Here is a 20,327-nt window from a genome sequence, read left to right as displayed (position 1 = left end):
TTCACGGTTGTAAAAATTTAAAAGCATGAATATGCTGCAACATTTATATAGTAAATCCTACTACGCTTACAAAACCTGGCTGCGTTATGTGGTAAAATTGTACTATTGCTACTGGATTTTTTATATTGAGTCCGGTGGTTTATGAAAAAAAAAGGTCCTTTTATGAGTAGTTTTATGTTAGTGCGTATATTTGCCCAGCAGAAATGAGTTGATTGCAAAGTTGTACCTTCCAGTGAGCTGCATATGAACCCAAGTTTATCCTGTCTTGGCTATTGTAATGTGCATACAACAATTTTAAGTATATACAGCTGTAGTTGGCTTAGTCGCTGCAACATATTTTGTAAAAGTAGAAGGCCATTTATTATTTTGCTGCTTCCATGCAGAAATACCTTTTTTCTTGTAGCAAGAAACGCTGACAGTATTGAATGAAATGAAGTGTGTTTTATTTTTCTACTAACTTAATAAAGGAAATTTCGTCTGCCGTGTATCGGAGATTAGTTTACCTTCTTGTACTAAACAATGCATTATGTCCTCGGCTACTGCTGTTCTGTGTATTTTTATAATTTTGAAATGTATTTTATTTTAGGTATTCAAGAAATGGTAACAGCCAGAAGTCACCATCGTACCAGCACGTTATGGGTGAGACAAATCGTAGCAGGCTCTTTTGCATATCTCATTAGCATATGATGCTATTTGTTGTAATTTTTGTGTCCACTTTCCTGTCTTTATGCATTTTACTATTATTGTGCAAAGGGTAACAGTTTTACATTGAGACAGAGTAATCGCCCAAAGGGGAGACATGGCTGGAGGAGACAACACACACAAGCCTCCTTTGTCCGTATCTTTATGTTGCGCAGTTACTCTGTCGTTATCTACCAACAAGCCCAAGTTCCTCATCAGCTACATTTACTAATGATCCGTTATTACAGTTTCATTGACATAACATTGAAAGTACAGAGGTACACAGGAAGACAAGAGACTTGAACTGATGAAGAGCCGTAGAACAAGGACCGCTGGAGCTAATATTTCGACAAAGAGAAGGAGATTTTTCTTCTCAAAACGTTGGCTCCAATGAATTTTCTTGTGCTATCACTATTTACGGTTGAAAGAAAGCATTATTCCTCTTGCTGAAGTATTATGCATTATGGCATAAAAATTAGCAGGGTGAAATATGAGGAATGTCAAAATTCTTGTATATTCCAGTGCTAAAGCGAAAGCCAGGAAAACAAGATGTAGAGAACCACATTGTTATTTTTCACTGCCCAGTTTAGCCAGCTTTATTCCGAGCGTGCACTTTGTTGCATTAACGACCACTGGAATTCGTTAATTGAATTAGCTTGGTGATTTACTTATATTAAGAGATTTTCAACTTGTATTAATGCAGCTTAACATAATGCATGTAAAAATAATTTACAATGGCATATTTAGGTGGCAGGCTTGCAGTTGTCTAGCAGATCACTTGATGGTATGAGCTCAGGTTTCAACCGAGCTTCCATGCACAAACCGGTTACACATTTTTTGTTTCATTGTTTGGATTTTCATAAACAAAAGTACCGTTTCTTTTTTGTTGGGCTTCTAGTTGTGTCGTAGGACCTAACTGTTTACCTTTATTTGTATTGGTAGCCATGTTACACAGACAGCTCTGTTTTATTGTAAATCATGTCATGGTAGGACTAAGAACATTTCTGCAAATTTGTTGCAGGTACACTCTGGCGGCTCCTACTCCTGTGTCCTCCCACCACCCTGTCCTGACTACGTCCACTAGGTAGTTGGGAGCCTTTGGTGGCTTCTGCCACTACATCCTGCCGCCACCATGTCCCGACTATGTCCACTAGGGAGTTGGCAGCCTTAGTGATGATGCCAGCAGGCTGACAGCCGACAGAAAGATTCAGGTAAATACCTGTAATTAAGTGACGTCTTTTTGAGTGAAATGGCTTGTCACTCAGCAATGAAAGACGTAACTTCGAAGCAGTTTAGACTCCCTGCTATCTGTGCAGGGATGCTCAAGTCCATGCATTTTGTCTTAGCCACCAAGAGATTATGTGTATTAGACGAAATGCGATGTAAATTTTCAAACTGCAAGAGACCACTTGCACAATTTTTTTTTGCTTAACACAAGAACTACTTTGATAAAGCTTTACCAATTTAAAAAGAATACAATGTACTCTCATACATGGTATTTGGTATAAATTTACTAGGGCTGCCTCAATGGTAAGCAGGCCGATAAACGTACACCAAAACTGTCTTCTTTTCCAAGTTCATCCTCCTCTCTGCACTGCTGCATAATGTATCTTTCTGATACCATTCTTGCACACAGCACAAGTCCTAAACACATGGATTGCATAAATTTGCAGCTTTTGCTGTAGGTCACTTTTGTGAAAATAAAGTTAATAAGCCATTTTGTCCATTTTTAATCAGCCATAATAAACTGAGCAGTGGCTAATAAGCAGTCAAGTTTTTGGTGTAAGGCCTCTCTTCGTTGTTAAAAATTTGGTCCTCTTAATGAAATAACCAAATTTTTGACTGCCATTTTATGATGCATACTTTGGTGCATTACACGAAATTTGACATAATGTTTATGGCAGTAAAAATTTTTTTTTCCTTCAAGTATTGTGTGAAATTGAGATTTGTTCTATAATGAAAAGCCCTCAGTTTTCAAGAAGAAATTCCAAGTGGTTGTGTGCCAGGTTGGAACAGCTGGCATGGAATAGCCTACTTACACAAATAGGGAGGGTCATGTACACTTGACTTTATGTTAAGATACTATTATTGATCCACAAAAGACAAATTGAAGGATTCCATCCTATAAGCAGCTCTTCACATTCATTTCCACTTTTGCACATTTATATACCTTGAGTCTGGTGACTTGTGTCTGTTTTCATCATCTGCTATGTGCAGATGGTAGACTTCAGATTTGCCCTATGGTACAGAATATTTTGGTGCTAATATATGAATCTGTGTTTTTCAGGTTGCCTCGAAATTTTACCCAAGCCATGCCGCACACTCGGGCCAGGCCTCTTGCGAACGACGTATAACCAGGCTCAATGCATCAGGGTCGAGGGAGTCCGGAGATCAAGGCAACCTGCTGTGCAACCAGCGTACAACCTTTGGTGACCCCTCTACATGTGCTACCTATTTCACAGCTGTGCCTCACCTACCATCTATCCAAACAGCATCACCGGCTGTGATCACTTATCGAACCATGGATGAATGTTGGGGTGGAGTGATTTGAACAGACATTCTATTTGTCTCTTCAAATTCTTTGTAAATATTTGTTATAATTCATATGTGTCTTTAGTATCTAGTTTTTAATAGTTCCTTTCTCTTAGAATTCTCACCATCAGCCCCTGCTATTCTAATGTATACCTGCCTTTAAGCCCCGTTTTTCGTAGTTCTTTCGTACTTGTGGATGTAATTGATAGGTTATTAATTCTTGTTGTACGGAAGGCTAAAATACGAACTTACGGCATTTTTTCTTCTTTTGATAATCTACAGCACTGCAATGTGTTCAAGAAATGTAACATAACACGGGCTCTGGTGCAGGATAAATTTAAGAGCAATATAGAGTACTTATTTCAAGCACCCATTATTTTTTAAAAACTCAAGGATATAGGAGCACAAGAAAGAAACTATTGAACTAGAGAAACATTGGTTCCCCTTATAAGTCGGGTAATAATGTGACTTCTTTCACTGCAAAGATACTGGTACTCGCATACAAGGTTTGAGACATGAAAGCTATGATACCCTTGGCATTTCTGAGTGCTTATTTGCCACACTGACGAATGTCAAAGGCAGCATAGGTTTCATGCACACATTGGTTGTATTACACCTTTTGAGTATTGCATTTCTCAAACACACGGGTTTGCAGCAGTGCTTTAAATAGCAGATGTATTTCCTAATTTTCAGAATTGGTTAGTGCAAGAGTAACGCTACAGATCATGTAAAAATAATTTTACAGACTATATGTCCATGGATGCATGTTTCTTCTGATGACGTAGCAGTGCCATGTGGTCGGGGGATGATTGTCTATTTCAGATTTAAATATTGGCTTCCAGGCCTGGGTTAGTCTCCTACACTGAGTATTCTAGGTCAAAGCCCAGTTACTAGAGGAAAGTGAATAAAACTAGGAATTGTAAACATCAAAAGATCTTGTTCGGGACACTAATGTAACAATCAGCAAGGTTCTTTGTGCATTCATTTCCAAATTTGCGAGATTATATTTTGACTGGTTTCATTAATGCGAGAACAAATATTTGTTTATTCTCATGCTAGAGTTGGCTGCCCCCATTCGCATACAACTCCTTTACAGGCTAAAAATTAAGTGTATTAATAGGCTGTTTTTCGGTTTTGCGCCCTCAGTGTTAAGGGATGCAAACGGTGACATACAACAGAATGCAGAAAAATGTCTAAGGAATGCAAGCAGGGCATGGGACTTTTTAGACAGATGCATGCGTGTGCTATTTATAAAACTCCCTATGGTATGCCTCAAGGCGTTTTGTAACCCTTTGGTAGAAACACTGACACCCACTTATTAAGGGGAAATGCTCCTCGAAACAACTTTTTTAATTTGTACTAGAAATTTGAATGTACAGCTATTCATAGGGAGTTTTATGTAGATTTGAATTGTCATTGGTTTGTGTGTAGCTGGTGTTTAGTTATGTCCTACATAGTGGCAATATATTTTTATGGGCACTTGTGTGTAAAAGTTTCGCAAATGGTTTCATGCTGTATCTTATTTAGCTAGGTGTATACCGCAAAGTGTCGATACCTATCCAAACAGCTTGTACAATTACTGGAATTATGCAAAAAATATTAAGCCACTTTAAATAATTTTTAGATTGCAATTTCAATTAGATACTGGTATTCTGCTTATCTTGAAGAGTATGTATGCCAAATTTAATTTGTATAGGACAATTATAAAGCACGAGGTTATTCTCATGCTATTGTGAGAAAACATTATTGAAGTATTCTCAATAATTTTAGTAGCAGGCCTGCCTGCCTGCCTACTAATCTTGCATACTTCTAGTAACTTTACGTGCTGTTTGAATAGATATCGGCACCAGGCAGTCTACAGGGAGCTGAGTTAGCTGCAGCACACTGCTTTTTTGTGAAAATTTAATACACAAGAAAGTGCCCGCAAATATCACTATGTATTTTGCCGTTGTATAGGACATAACTCAAGAAGCAGCTTAACAAAAACTAATGGAATATATGAAATCTGCATGAAGAACTCTACAATTGGCTCTCTCTTGAAACCTCTAGTACAAATAATAAAAATATTTCGAGTAATATTCAATGAGCAAAACGTTCCCCTTGCTACAGTGACCTACAACATAGCGACGCAAAGCTTAAGGCAAGTCCTCTTGTCGAAGCGAATATGGGCTGTCTTCCCAAGGGCTTCTGTTAAAGACGGTGAACTTTCCTGCATTTACCAGAAGTGCAATACTAAAATGTTTGTGAATGTACGATTGGTATTGGCATACTAACAGAAAAAAAGACAGTTCTGTGAAATGTAGACTTGAGACGTGACTTTGTTGGACATTTAAATTTTGACTCCATATATTTGTGTTTTGTACTGAGTGTTTCACCGGTGACTGCCACTAATTATTGAACATAGCTGCTTCATGACAGTGCGACAATTTTCACTAACATAAATTTTAGCTGTGGCAGGCATTAGAATTACAGTACTCAATAACGTCTACTTTGTAAGAACTCAGACTAGCACCAGTTCTGAGATACATATACCCAAAAAGTAATGATCAAATAGATTTCTTTTCCACACAGAATTGTCCTGCAAGGATTACAGAAGGCTTTTTGGCAAAGTAATATCCGAAAGAGCAAAGCATGTTCCACCAAGTATGGTGACAAATATTTCAGAGCTGCCAGTCTGAGGACTCCTACAAACTAACAATACCTTCAGCACTGACTAGCTTCAATAATGGGATGTCAGTGTTTTGCTAAAATTAATGAAACTTCAATTATTGTGATCTTGTTTAAGAAGACATATGTAATTAACATACAGTTCTAATCTCTGTCACTTTTGTAAATATTTCACAATTATTTTTTCAGGCTACAATTTTTGGTAATAATGGTATTCATTGCAGAAAAAGCTAGTACATGGCATTTAATAAAGAAGGTACTGGTCATTGTAGATTTTCTGTCTTCAGCATTTGTTCTGTTCCACAGCTGTTTCTTGAAATCTGAAATGATGTACCCATCACTTTGTTAGCGATCAACAGGGAAATCTGTCAGTATGTTTTGTTTAAAATGGAGCTGATCAACCCAATAGTTAGGCTATTTGCTAATTATAAATTACAATGATAATAGTACAGGACCATAAGAACAGACTGATGCTGAATAACAGCTGTGCCCAGCTACATCCACGCAGCTTTGCCACACAATGTGCATGTGTTCAGAAGAGCCAAATGTCCCAGAGAGAAAGCAACAGTAACTAATTGTTCGTCATCTTGTACAAGCAGATTATGCGCTAGATGTAAATCATGCTCTGTAAATACATAAGTCAGTCATGTGAGGTGTCTCACTTTTGGTTGCGAGTTGGAACTTATTGCAATCTTGGTTGTTTTTATTTTGTTTCCTTTGTGAGCATGAGTGACTTAGTTGCCTTGGCACATATTATCAAAACTGTTTCTTCATCACTGGGAATCACAAAATTTCAATTACACATAAAATTTCCAGTTACTGATATGGTAGACTTCGAAGTTAATTCTCTTATCTACCAAGTAGTTTTATCATTCATTGAAACATATCCATGCAATGCACAATGGGAACCCAAATTATAAATATCTGTTCTTGCTTTCTACCCTGCTCTACAACATTATGAAGATACAAAGCAAAACTATAAGTTTACAATTGTCCCCCATAACCCGAGTTTCGCTTAGAATTTGAAAAACAAAATTGACATCCTGCTATAGTGTGAGAGTTGCTTTGGGCACCAAGTGAACTGCGTAGCACCTGTGCTAGAGTACACAACAGAGCAGAAAATCGCACCAGATTGCAATGGCAGTGGTACGTTAAGAACAGATGTTTTATTTCACGCACCATTAATGTGGCTTATCATCTGCTCCTGTTTTGTGGGAACGCATACATTGGGAAGACAATTTTTTGCACCAATCTTACCTTAGTGGGACACTTGAGAAAGGTAGAAATCAAGAACAGGTATTCACACTTTGTTGCCCACAGTGTATTTATTATCTGAATGTGTTTCACTCTACAAAAGACTACTGTGGTAGATAATCATAAAGACCAAGACAAGAGAATTAAAAGAAGTATGTGTCAGTCATCCTTCCATGATCTCCCGTGTTTATAGAAACACTGCTTTCTTCATATGTGCGAAAGTGTAGGGAAGCATTACATAACTCAGTCATGCTTTCCAAGTTAACAATCGGAATAAGGACGATCACAAGAACATTGTACGAGTGATTTGTAAATGTGGCATCTAATGGAACTTATTTACGCATGTGCTGAGGGTACATTACAGCCAGTGCATAATCTGTCTGCTCTTACAGGATAGCTTGTGATGAGTAAAAGAAGCCTTCCTAACATTTTCCTCTTTGTTTCTTTTGGACCTCGGTGCACCATGTGTATTGTTACAGCTGCATGCATGCAGCTGGGTATAGCTTATGTGTTCTGCTACCTCCCTTGTCCTCATTATTCATGTGCTATCTTTGCCGTAACAAAATACAGCTACCTGTGCTACATATTTTGTCAGCGTGTTTGCATTATGGCAAGTTTTGTATTAGTGGTTATTGCAATCTGCGAAATTGTCTGTCAGCTATTATACTTCATCTTGAAAAGTATGTTTGTCAACATAAATAAACAATTAGTATAAATTTTGCTCTATTTATTTTTGTAATATTATCTGTTGTGAAGCTTTTATACACTGTTGCATGTTGTATGACAATAAAATTGATGCACAACTTTTTAATGTGGTATTTTTCAGATCAATTTTCAACTGACGCTAACACGCACAAGTTGTGGGGGAAAAGTGCCAACAAGAGTACCATAAGGTAAGACAGCTGTTCTTACTGTTAGATTGGATTATCAATTGCCAACCAGTTGTTTTCAGCAAGCATAGTATAACGCATAGATTATGTAATTTAAGTTGGAATATTGTTTTTATTGCACTTGATTATCTGGGTCTCCTTTGTACATAAGTGCGGCCTTCTTTATTTGTTATGTGTAGCTTACTTGCTTAAAATGTTAAATCGTGAGTTCTAAATAAAAACACGTCTCGAAGAACAGTGAAATAGGTTTAACTTATAAATGTTTTGACATTAGAGACCTGTGCAGTGCTGAATTGAACTTCTACATGAGTTACATAATATTTTGGGGTCCCATTATGGTTCTGAGTTGCATTGCAGTGTCATGCATATGCACCTGCAGGCTACATTTATTTAAGACTGTTTTGCTTGGTTGGCTATTGATTCCAGTTTAATAGTAATGAGAACTGTCTTGCTTTCATGGTGATTCTGTGCTGACTAATACATTTGAATTTTCCAGAAGACAACAAAGGGTGATGAAATGTTAATATTTTGTTGCTAACCTGCCACGTCCTTTTTGGCAAGTTTGCTATGGGTTCTTTCTTATATGTTGTCTTTTCACAGTAGCCATCTTGAGAACTAGCCATAGTCGTGTGTACTTACAGCAAAAGTTGGTGACACATTTTGAAAAGCGGCTCGACACTGCCATCCGAGAGTCAAACGACTTACATGGATTAGTTATTTTACTCCATTTACAAGAGTCCTGCACCACGCACTAAGGGTAACTTGACACACACTGCTGGAGTCATCAGACTCATCAAGAATAGTTGCCCGAATCCTTCAGCAGTGGTCATGTCACCCTTTTATCTTGAGTCGTTCGACTCATTTAGAATTGTTAATGGACTCCCTCAGCACTAGTCTTGTAACCCTTTTGAGAGGGTATAGGCGACTATTACAACAGAGTGTGCATGACTATTGTGTGTGGAGTCGCGCAAACACCTTGTATTGAGCGCGGATAGTCTCGGGACTCTCTGCCGAAAGAGAGTTCGGGTGTCTCCCACAAAGTGTGTCGTATACGTGGCGAGTCCAGACTCTCCGAAAAGAGTAAGAGGTACTCTTTTTTTTCTTAGTGTGTATAGACACCACGTGAATTTGCACGACTGTGTTTCAAAAATCTCCTGTGGGAACCATGTTACGCCCAGTGTAGAGAGTCGAGATAGACACTAATCGGAAACTGAGTTGCGGCACAACATACGCTGTATCGGCTATTACAATAGCAGCCATGCCCTTATCACAGCTGCCGTTCTTGTCTAAAAAATTGAGTACAAATTTTCGTCATTTCATAGCCTTCCATTGCTGAATCTTTAACCACTTCGGGAACAAAATTCTTGCCTTCCGCAGCCTTATCACGGCATTTGTCTCGTGTGGATTGTCGTCTAGAACATGTGTGTCACATGCCTTTTCCAGCAGTCGACCTGCAGCATTAATTATTCCCCAAAACCCGCTCGTTTTATTGAAAACGCACTAGCTTCGTGCCGCGGCCGCTTCGGGCGCTAGTTCATACGCGTCCAACAATAAATAAATTATGAAGAGCGACTGAGGAATATGGAAGAAAGTAAATGTGCTGGGAGAGTGTTCAAGAATCTGTACAGGAAAAACATTGATTCACAGTGGAAGAAAAGAACATGGAAGCTTACAAGCAAGTATGCGGCCGGTACGGTGAGCTGCTCAGCAACAAAAAACGTCAAGCGGAAGTCAGAGAGGCCTGCCTAATCTCATGGGTGGCGCCAAAGGAAAAAAAACTTTCCCTGAGTAACTACTTCAGAGGAAAAAAGAAAATCCGGAAAGAAACAATTTATAAGAACTCAAAGAGAAGCCTGCCACAATTATCCGACGAATATGTAGGACGAATGTGTTGACACGTTGCTGCCTGTTCACGGGGAGGTGGGACTACTCAAGCTACCGTTAGTAGCTTTTATCCTGTAATGCCCACCGCTAACATGCGTCAGTGTACTTATGAGGTAAAATAAATTTCAATATGCATCATCTCTGCCAGCCTTCATCTGTAAACTAAACGAGCATCGTCAGTATATTTCTTCTGAAGCGCTCCGTTTGTAAGCTTTTCCTAATTACCACTTGCAGTTCGCTTGTGAATCTTATTTTTGCCATTTAGCATACCATGGTAACTTATGTTGTGATCTATGGTCCTAAATTGTGAAGGAGAGCCGATACATCCATCAGGCCTTACAGTTTTTAGCCCCGACTCCCTCCTTTGTAACAAAAGGCATTGAAGCTTCTCTGCACTAACCTCTTAGTGGCATAGCCACCAGCTAAGCATATCTGTTTCGTGCGTAATATCAAAAAACGATAATTGGCGGAGCACCCATCCTTTGAAAAAGAATGACGATGTATTTCGTTTTTCATTGGCACTGTTATGGTGTTCACACAATTTCAGTGCCCTAACAATCTATCTATCTATCTATCTATCTATCTATCTATCTATCTATCTATCTATCTATCTATCTATCTATCTATCTATCTATCTATCTATCTATCTATCTATCTATCTATCTATTTAGCTATCTATCTATCTATCTATCTATCTATCTATCTATCTATCTATCTATCTATCTATCTATCTATCTATCTATCTATCTATCTATCTGTGCTGCTGTTTACACGCTATCTATGCTACTGGGTAGACCAGGAGCGGCACATACCTACAGGCATATGCCCAGTGCTCCAAGTTTGCAGCAGAGAACTCCATCGAACGTCGGTACATGTACATGGTCCCTGTAGATGCGGGACTGGGTATGCATACCCAGTCCCGCATCTACAGGGACCCATCTTGGCGTGAAAGAGGTTCGTTGAAGAATGGCATGTGCACAATACAGCGTACTCAGTGACGCAAGTTTGTCCGACGGTTGCTTTCCAATGCCATTCCATCAGCATAGCTGCCCAAAGCACTGTCCATTCAACAACGGACTACCCTATGTCTCAGGCAGCCAGGAAAGTCGGTTGATCGGTCGGTCGGTCGGTTAGACAGACAGACAGACAGACAGACAGACAGACAGACAGACAGACAGACAGACAGACAGACAGACAGACAGACAGACAGACAGACAGACAGACAGACAGACGGACGGACGGACGGACGGACGGACGGACGGACGGACGGACAGACAGACAGACAGACAGACAGACAGACAGACGGACGGACGGACGGACGGACGGACGGACGGACGGACGGACGGACGGACGGACGGACGGACGGACAGACAGACAGACAGACAGACAGACAGACAGACAGACAGACAGACAGACAGACAGACGGACGGACGGACGGACGGACGGACGGACGGACGGACGGACGGACGGACAGACAGACAGACAGACAGACAGACAGACAGACGGAGGGACGGACGGACGGACGGACGGACGGACGGTCGGACAGACAGACAGACAGACAGACAGACAGACAGACAGACAGACAGACAGACAGACAGATAGATAGATAGATAGATAGATAGATAGATAGATAGATAGATAGATAGAATACGAAAAGTACGTAAGTACGTGAATTACTACGTAAACGTATTACAATTACAATTACACCGTACAAATTACAATTACAACGTAAACGTATTACGTAAAATACGTAAACGATATACGGATACATGACACAGCGCAAATTGGATGGAGTTCCAAAACAACCGTAATAGCGTGTAAACCAGGATACCTTGTGGTCGTCCTTGAGCTGGACTTTGGGGAAGACTTCTGCCACAGCTTCCTTGAGCTTGGGCGCGTCTGCCGCCTCCGTGTGCTTGAGCAGGAACTCGAGTCGGTAGCCCTGGCCGAACTTTTCGCGTAGCCGCTGCAGCGTGCCCAGACACGTCGGTTGGCCGTTGACCATGATGGTGATCCGGTCGCATGAAAACTCGCATTCGTCCATGCTACAGATTGGCGAGAGTCGTGAGAAGCACTGTATTATACCAAACGTATGTGCTAGAATTTAGAGGAAGCTTCAGCTTGGGGCGTAGTCTAATGTTCTCTTTTCATATACACATACGAGGCAAAATCATTTTATGGTTTTATGCAATTTGATGAAATGAACGGTGTTGGAGAGAGGCAGCTCATCTCTACTGACTGCTGCTAGTCAAATATTATTTTAGAGCTTATAACCTTTTTACAAAGAATTGCCAAGAATTAGTAAATTAAAAACTACATGCATGAAACTTATGTCATCCTTAACTCTGGCGGATGAAATTACATCACCATTCTGTAAAGTGCACAGGATACATCATTTCAAGTGGACAAGGTTGATATTGTCACGCTGTTGATATGGAATGACAGCGATAAATCGTGGTATGAGCCCATTTGCTCATGCTACTTGAAGATCTCCCGGCGATCTTCAGTTGTCCCTGTCTTCTGTCAGCTAGCAGCGTGGTATGCTTGCAGATGTCCTTATTTCATAATACAACCTATAGATAGCGTTCACGTGACGTCAGAGACGCCATTTTTCACCATGATAGTAGCCAACTATGGCGACCACGATGAAGTAACTAGATCATCACCGGCACATTGCCTTGCTTTTTGACGGTGACCTTGTATCAGCGACTCATTCTTATCGTTTTGTCGATCGCCTCAAGACGCCCTTGTCACGCTGTTGTGCTGTCACATTTCTTGTTTGCGCAGCTTCTCCACGTGCTAATACCCCAAAATATGGGCCAGAATGACGTCGATGCAAACCATCTGTAGTTATCGGCTGCCATCGACTGTGCTTCCCTTCCCTCGGCACCCATTCAGCGTCAAGACCTTTGGTTATCGACCTACGCGGCAGCTATGTAGCAAATCTACGAAAATGTCATATCAGGATACTGCCAAATTATGTAGGAGTCCCGTTTCAAATGATCTTGTCCTAAAACGTCAGAGCTACGCTATTTCTCCTTACATTGCACTAATTGGTCCTTTGTGACCACTACACACCAGCGCTTGAGGCACAAGTGATAGCCTGCCAGTTGAAGTCTCCGTACAGGTTTTATGCACTGAGGAAGGATGATGCCATGTTTAGCGTGGCTGTTTAGTCCCAGTTTCATGTTGTTTATATATATATATATATATATATATATATATATATATATATATATATATATATATATATATATATATATATATATATATATAGTTTGGGTCTAATGGCACAAAGGCAACCAAGGCCATGCTGCGCCAGTCCCAAGACAAAATAAAACAGAACGTTTGGGCAGGTAAACCTGCATTACATTATAGTTGGTGTAAATAACCAGTTTTTTCTCAAAAGTCGACGAGGTTTGCAATTGGCCCTAGGGGGTCATCTGCTAGTAATTGGGCAGGGTGTAATGGAATGTGCAAATTATACAGGCTGTGTAAAAACCTCCGTCTCAGTGTATCGATATGTGGACATTTTATCAAGACGTGCATGACTGTAAGAGCTTCATTGCATTTTTCGCAAGTTGGCGGGTTTTCTTTTCGGAGAAGGAAATTCTGCGTCAGATGCGTGCGTCCAATTCGAAGTCGACACAAGATCACCTCGTAAAATCGTTCCTGCTGACTGCATGCTGTCCTCTCGCCAGTTACAGGTTTAATTAGATGAAGCTTGGTGCTTAAACAATTGTCACAATCGCGTTGCCATTTTGACCTCAAAGCCTTCCAAATCGCATTGACACTGTCTTTATACGGAAGTGCTGCATTATGAGTGTTTTTGTACGCTGCCATTGATGCGCATCTATCCGCTGCTTCGTTACGCAATATTCCTACATGGCTTGGTACCAGGCAAAACCTAATTGATTTGCCATATTTGTTTGACGATAATGCGTTCAAAATATCGCCTAACAAGGGTTCACTTTGGGATTTCATGTGTAGAGCCTTCAGTACGCTTAATGAATCTGTGTATATGACAGTCTTTTCAAGTTTGTCAGCAATGATCTTTTGAACTACCGTCCATTTTGCATACACTTCGGCTGTGTAGACTGAGGTATGCTGAGGTAGTCGAATACTTGTTTCCCAATTTTCCGTTACAGCCCCCGCAACCACGTGTTTTTTTTTCGTTTTAGAGCCATCAGTATAAAATTCCATGTAGTTTATATACTTGTCTTGAAGAGCGCGGAATTCTTGTATAATGTGTTCATGTAGTGTGTCTATTTCCTTTAAATGTGTTAGTGTCCAATCCCATAACGCCATGAAATCAAACCGCGGGGGTAAACATTCTGGCTTTCTGGTAACCTAGAGGACTTCCCGAGGGATATCATAATCCCGAAAGCATTCCTCGTATCGCAGGATAAGCGGCCTAATCATGTTTGGTTTATTTGTATAATGTAAGCGTGAGATGCACTGTGTGACGATGTTGTAGCATATGTGCTGCGGTGAGGATTGGATTCTGAGTACGTGGGAAAAAGTTAGTAGCGCTCTGCGATGCTGTAAAGGAGGCTCAATACATTCAACATGTAAGTACTGTATAGGTGATGTTCTGTAAGCACCGCATGCCAGTCGTATTCCTAGGTTTTGAACTGGATCAAGTCGTCGGACGTAAGATATTCTGGTTGAGCCATATAAGATGCCACCGTAGTCTAATATGCTACGCACCAAAGTGCGGTAGATGCGTAGCAGGCATTTACGGTCAGAACCCCACCGTTTCCGGGAGAGGATTTTTATGATGTTAAGTGCATTGTTCGCTTTGATTTTATTACTATTTATGTGTGCGAGAAAGTTCAACTTTTTTTTAAACAGAACACCCTGAAACTAGTGTTCTTGTTTTATGGGTAGTGCGGCGTCCTGTAGTTTGAGGATTGGATCTGCTTATAGGCCTCTTTTTATGTAAAGACAACACTTATACTTTTTTGACTTGAGAAGCAGAAGCCGTTTTCAGTTGCCCGCTGCGTTAGTTTGTTTCATATAACTTGAATTTGTCGTTCGCAGGTTGCCATGTTCGATGCACGACATGGAATTTGCAGATCATCCACAATATTGAATGCATTATTGAGGATGGAATTACATTATTGAGCGAGTTCATTTTCACCACAAACAATGTTGTCCTCAATACGCATCCCTGATGTGCTCCGTTTTCCTGAATAAATACGCTGGACAGCACCGTTCATAAACGTACTTGGAATGTTCAATCGGACATGAAATCAGCTAGACATTTAGGCATTCTGCCACGGATCCCTAAATCCGCTAAGCCCCTAAAATACCGAACCTCCATGTTGTATCGCACGCCTTTTCAAGATCAAAGAAAACTGTGAGGCAATATTGCATGTGTAGAAAGGCCGCACGTATCTCGTGTTCTAACCGAACTAGATGATCTGTTGTAGAGCAGCCTTTCTTGCACCCACACTGATGATTATCGAGCAGGTTCTCAGTTTCGAGAACGTATGCCAATCTGATGTTTATAATGGATTCATAGGACTTGGCAAGACAGCTTGTGAGTGCTATAGGTTGGTAGCTGGTAGGTGTTGTAGGATGCTTTCCAGCTTTCAAGAAAGGGATTATAATGGCTTCTTTCCACTCATTCGGCATTTTTCTTGTTTCCCAGATTATGTTAAAAAAGCGGATCAGTGTCTTAACTGCTTTTGGAGATAGGTGTGCGATCATTGTGTAATGTATTCTGTCCGGACATGGCGCTGTTTTTTGCCAGTAGTGAGTACCCTGTTCATTTCCGGAAGTGTTAAAGGGGCATTATATGATATCTCGGAACTTCCTGTTGTCGGAAGCTTTTGTTTTTCTGCTGATTGTTTATACTTTTGAAATTCAGTGGAGTAGTTTAGTGAGCTTGATATGTTATGGAAATGCTGTCCTAATATGTCTGCTTGTTCTTTTAAATTCGTTTGTGTACCTGGAGGTGAGAGTATGGGGATCGTATAAGGAGCGTACTCGCTTCTAAACTTACGAAGCTGATCCCCCAGTCTTTTGGATGTTATTGAGCTATTGATGGAGGATACATACGTTTGCCAAGACTGTCTTTCGGCTTGCCTACGCGTGTACTTGGCTTTCGCCTTTGCTTTTTTGAAATACAGGAGGTTATCTTGTGTTGGATATAGCCGAAACATACCCCACGCTTTGTTTTGTGCGTCTTTAGTTTGAGTACATTCATTCGTCCACCAGGGTTTTAGTTTTTTCCTTAAGAAGCCGGAGGATTGCGGGATGGTCTGTTCTGCTGCATCATGTATGAAGGCAATAATCTTTTCATTCATTTCGTCTATTCTTTGATCATCTGATATGTGATCAAGACTGGCCTTCTCACTGAAGAGAGGCATGTCTGCTATAAGGAGCTTCCAACGGGGTGGTCTTAATGGTACTGTAGGTAAAGGAGATGTTTTTTTTAATAATGTCGGGCATATGATCACTACCATAAGGATTATTATTAACACTCCATTTAAAATCTATCAACAGAGATGGAGTGCACAACGCCAGTCTAGACAGCTCATAGCTCCTGTGCTTGGGCCCAGTTGAAAATGACAACAGAGGTTGTGTTCAGTACTACAGAAATTTCTGTTGTACAACAGGATTTTTCTGTAGTAACTACAGATTCCTGATGGAGCGACAGACTTTTCTGATGTACAACAGACATTTGTTGTTGCTACTACAGAAGTACTGTCTGTCGTATGTCTGTTGTTACTACAGAAAGCTGAAGCTCTACAACAGATTTTTGTAGTACTACAGAAATTTCTGTTGTACAACAGGATTTTTCTGTAGTAACTACAGATTCCTGATGGAGCGACAGACTTTTCTGATGTACAACAGACATTTGCTGTTGCTACTACAGAAGTATAGTCTGTCGTATGTCTGTTGTTACAACAGAAAGCTGAAGCTCTACAACAGATTTTTGTAGTACTACAGAAAAAATTGTCATCACTACAGGCACCCTGTTGTCCCAACAGAAATGTTCCTGAAGTAACCCGAAAAACTTCTGTAGTGCTACAGAGAGCTGTTGAAATACTACAGAAACCTATTGTGGCAACAGGCCCCCAATTGTCACAACAGAAGTGTTCCTGAAGTAATGCGACCAACTTCTGTTGTACTACAGAAAAATGTTGTTGTACGACAGAAGCCTATCATTGCAACAGGCCCCCAGTTGTCATAACAGAAGTGTTCCTGAAGTAATGGACAAACTTCTGTTGTACTACAGAGAACTGTTCCACAACGGAAACCTATCGGCGGAACATGTACCCAATGATGACAACAGAAGTGCACTGAAATTGTGTGATGCGACAAGCTTCTGTAGTGCCTGGTTGAAAAAGACAAAAGGAATTCCTGTCGCAACTACAGAAATTCTGTTGTACGACAGAAGTCGTTGACATTTCTTAATTGGGAGACATTTCTGACATTAGGACAGAAATTCTGATTTCGCAACAGAAGCATTCTGTCGCGACAACAAGAGTTCTGAAGTCGGGCTTCTCGCGCTTCTCTGAAGCCGGCAATGCTGATGGCGCCGACACCGGTAATAAAGTCGACGTGGCGAATAGTTACAATTGTGCCGTGACGACGCGGCACCACCAACGCCCTACCGGCCACCTCAAAATCGGCCACTGATCAAAATCATACCATCTGCGGGAATGGCTGCGTATCCGTTTTTTTTTTTGTAAGATGTGGCACACAGGCCTGTGGACTTACATGTGCTGTTACACTGACACATTAGTTAATTTCCCAGGAATATTTCACAAGCTTATGCGAAGCGGAAAAGAAGATTTGGGTTGTTCCACAAAGTTGCGTGAAAAGCTGTCTCGCTCGGGTCTCATTAATCTGGTACAGTGCTGCCGTGAGAAGCCAGTATGCTGTCAGAAAGAACTCTCATCCACGAATGTTCATTAGCTATTTTGCATTCAACACACGAATTATATGCGCGCTCAAAAGTGTAAAGAACGAGAGACAACTGTCGAAACTAGCAGTAATAACCCTAAAAGTCAACGTTGTCTATTTCTGAATGTCTTATTTAATAAGGATATCGTACATCAAAATCGATGTTCTAGCACTGCAAGATGTACGTCGATGGTACGAACACTCTTGCTCTTCTAGAGATGCGGCACTTGACGCGGTGGAGTGATAGCGGATCTTGGCTCTCAAAATGCAAATGTAAACATCAGCGCATCGGCTCGTCGTACTGTTTACATGGCCAAAACGTACCCTCGAAAAGCATGTCAGGGGTGGTGCAGTGGTAAGATGCCGGGCTCGGAATCGTGAGGTCGCATGTTCGAATCCTAGGCGACGACGTTTTTTTTTTTAATTTTTTTTTAACTTTTATGTTTTTCTTTTTTGTACTAACAAATTTACATAACCTTACGGACGTCTCTGTCAATTTTTAATTAAATATTGATCAAGAACTACACAACTTTCTACTACAGGACGTCACACTACAGACAACAGAACTACAGACAACAGAACTACAGGCAACAGAACTACAGGCAACAGAACTACAGGCAACAGAACTACAGGCAACAGAACTACAGGCAACAGAACTACAGGCAACAGAACTACAGAAACAACGTCCCAAAATACGACAGACTCTTAAAATTTCCTGTTGTGTTTTTCAACTGGGGGGAGCAGTAGCTTGGCGCACCAGTGTTTAAAAGGCATATTTCGTTGGTCAGGATAAAATCTTCAAGTGTTTGTCCCCTGATGTCAGTTGTTTTGCTACCCCTTAATATGTTATGAGCGTTTAAATCACCTGCTATAAAAAGGTTTAGGTAGATGGTTTAAATCTAACTCCAGATTTCTTACAGTAAAATATGAATGCGGTGGAATGTACATTAAAAAATCGTAATGGTTTTATGTGCTATAACCGTGACAGCAACGGCTTCCAAGTGAGTATTAATGGCAACTTCTCGAGCTGCAATGCCGCTCTGTACAACTATAGCTACACCACCCGAAAGCCTGTTCGTCTGAGTACGATCGCGCCGTACAACAGTGAAGCCTTGTTTCTTGTAAGCACAAGGCCACAGGAGAGAAGTTACTTAACAAGTCCTTGATGTCACCTAAGTTGTGTAAAAGCCCTCTACAATTCCAATGGATAACAAAAACCATCTTGAAATTGAAAGGTGAGAAATGGCACTACGGAAAAGTAATAGGTTTGATTATAGGTGACATGGATTAGAAAGGCTAATACAAATGAGCGATAACCTTTAGGTTATCGCTTTCTTATTTGGAGTGGTTACGGGGATTCTATCCCTCTTACCGCGCAGCGCTTTTCCTCCGGTGTCAATGACACCGCAGTTTTTGTGTCGACTTCCATCGCTCTCTCTGAGGCGCTGAAGGACCGAGAGTTTGGCGCCGAGACACGTGCCTAGGGCCTTGGAGTTCGCTTGATCTTAGGGCCCTGCGGGACTGGTGTTTGCAGGGCCTTGGAAAAGGATGTAGCAGCGCCGCTGCTTCCATCACGGGGGCGGGAGGAGTCACTGCGGCACCACTGCGCGTGGGCTCGGAGGACTCAGGAGCCCTCTGTGACGCTGCCCCCGACTGCGTCACATCGGCGTAACTTCTTCGCGAAAGATACGATAGCCGCTTTCTGGCTTCAAAGAACGATATTTTTTTATTTCACAGTTAGTGCAATTACTTCCTTTTCCTTTTTCCAGCATGGGCAAGACCGCCAGTAGGCTAGATGGCCTCCTTTGCAGTTATACAATGTGGGCAAGAAGTGCAGTTTTCAGATTGATGATCATTTGAGCTGCATTTAGCACAGGTTATTTGGCCTCGGCATGCATGTGAAGCATGTCCGAACCTTTGGCACTTGAAACACCGTCCTTGGTTCGGGATATATGGTCTGACGTTTACTTTTACACAGCCTGCATCCAGAGAGGTAGGCATTTCGCTTGTTCCAAATGTAAGTAGGACATGTTTAGGGGGGATCTCTTGGTCATTTCTGCGGATGACTATTCTTTGTACTTTTGTCACGTTTTGCTCCTAAAAACCCTCAAGGAGTTTCTCATCGCTCAGGCCAATGACGTCTTCCTCTGATAACGCACCCCGGCTTGTGTTCAGTGTTCCATGCGGTGAAATTGTCACAGTGGCGTCGCCAATACTTGTAAGTTCTGATAGCTTTTGCGCTTGATCTTTATCATTTATTTCTAGGAGTAGGTCCGCGCTAGACATTTTTGAAGCTTTATATGTAGTTCCGATTTTGTCTTTGAGACACTTGGCCACCAGAAAGGAAGATAGCTTTCTTACTGGTATGTTATTGTCACGTGGTGGTGACGTTGAAGAACTCAGTAGCAAATACTGTGAAAGACAAAACTAACTTCTATTGGGCAAACCTGTGCCCACAAAAACAGGCTACACTTATAACACAACAATAGCGGCGAGCAC

General features: G+C 41.1%; 1 protein-coding gene and 1 long non-coding RNA gene across 4 annotated transcripts in view; one reads left to right on the top strand and one right to left on the bottom strand.

The window, feature by feature from the left end:
* Window positions 1–20,327, bottom strand: part of LOC135907201 (phospholipid-transporting ATPase ABCA3-like) — a 314,412-nt gene that overhangs the window by 21,358 nt on the left and 272,727 nt on the right. For all 3 annotated transcript variants that reach the window (XM_070525182.1, XM_070525183.1, XM_070525184.1), the window contains one exon: window positions 11,740–11,953. In XM_070525182.1, coding sequence (XP_070381283.1) covers window positions 11,740–11,953 — 214 coding nt within the window. The remainder of the gene's footprint in view (window positions 1–11,739; window positions 11,954–20,327) is intronic.
* Window positions 1,749–8,143, top strand: LOC135907200 (uncharacterized). Its single transcript, XR_010565929.2, has 3 exons — window positions 1,749–1,892; window positions 2,969–3,264; window positions 7,961–8,143. It is a non-coding gene; the product is annotated as an uncharacterized lncRNA (long non-coding RNA).

The sequence above is a fragment of the Dermacentor albipictus genome, chromosome 9 (assembly GCF_038994185.2).
Source record: "Dermacentor albipictus isolate Rhodes 1998 colony chromosome 9, USDA_Dalb.pri_finalv2, whole genome shotgun sequence".
NCBI lineage: Eukaryota > Metazoa > Arthropoda > Arachnida > Ixodida > Ixodidae > Dermacentor > Dermacentor albipictus.
The sequence above is the reverse complement of the archived record's forward strand: the minus strand, read 5'-3'. Positions and strand labels throughout refer to the sequence as shown.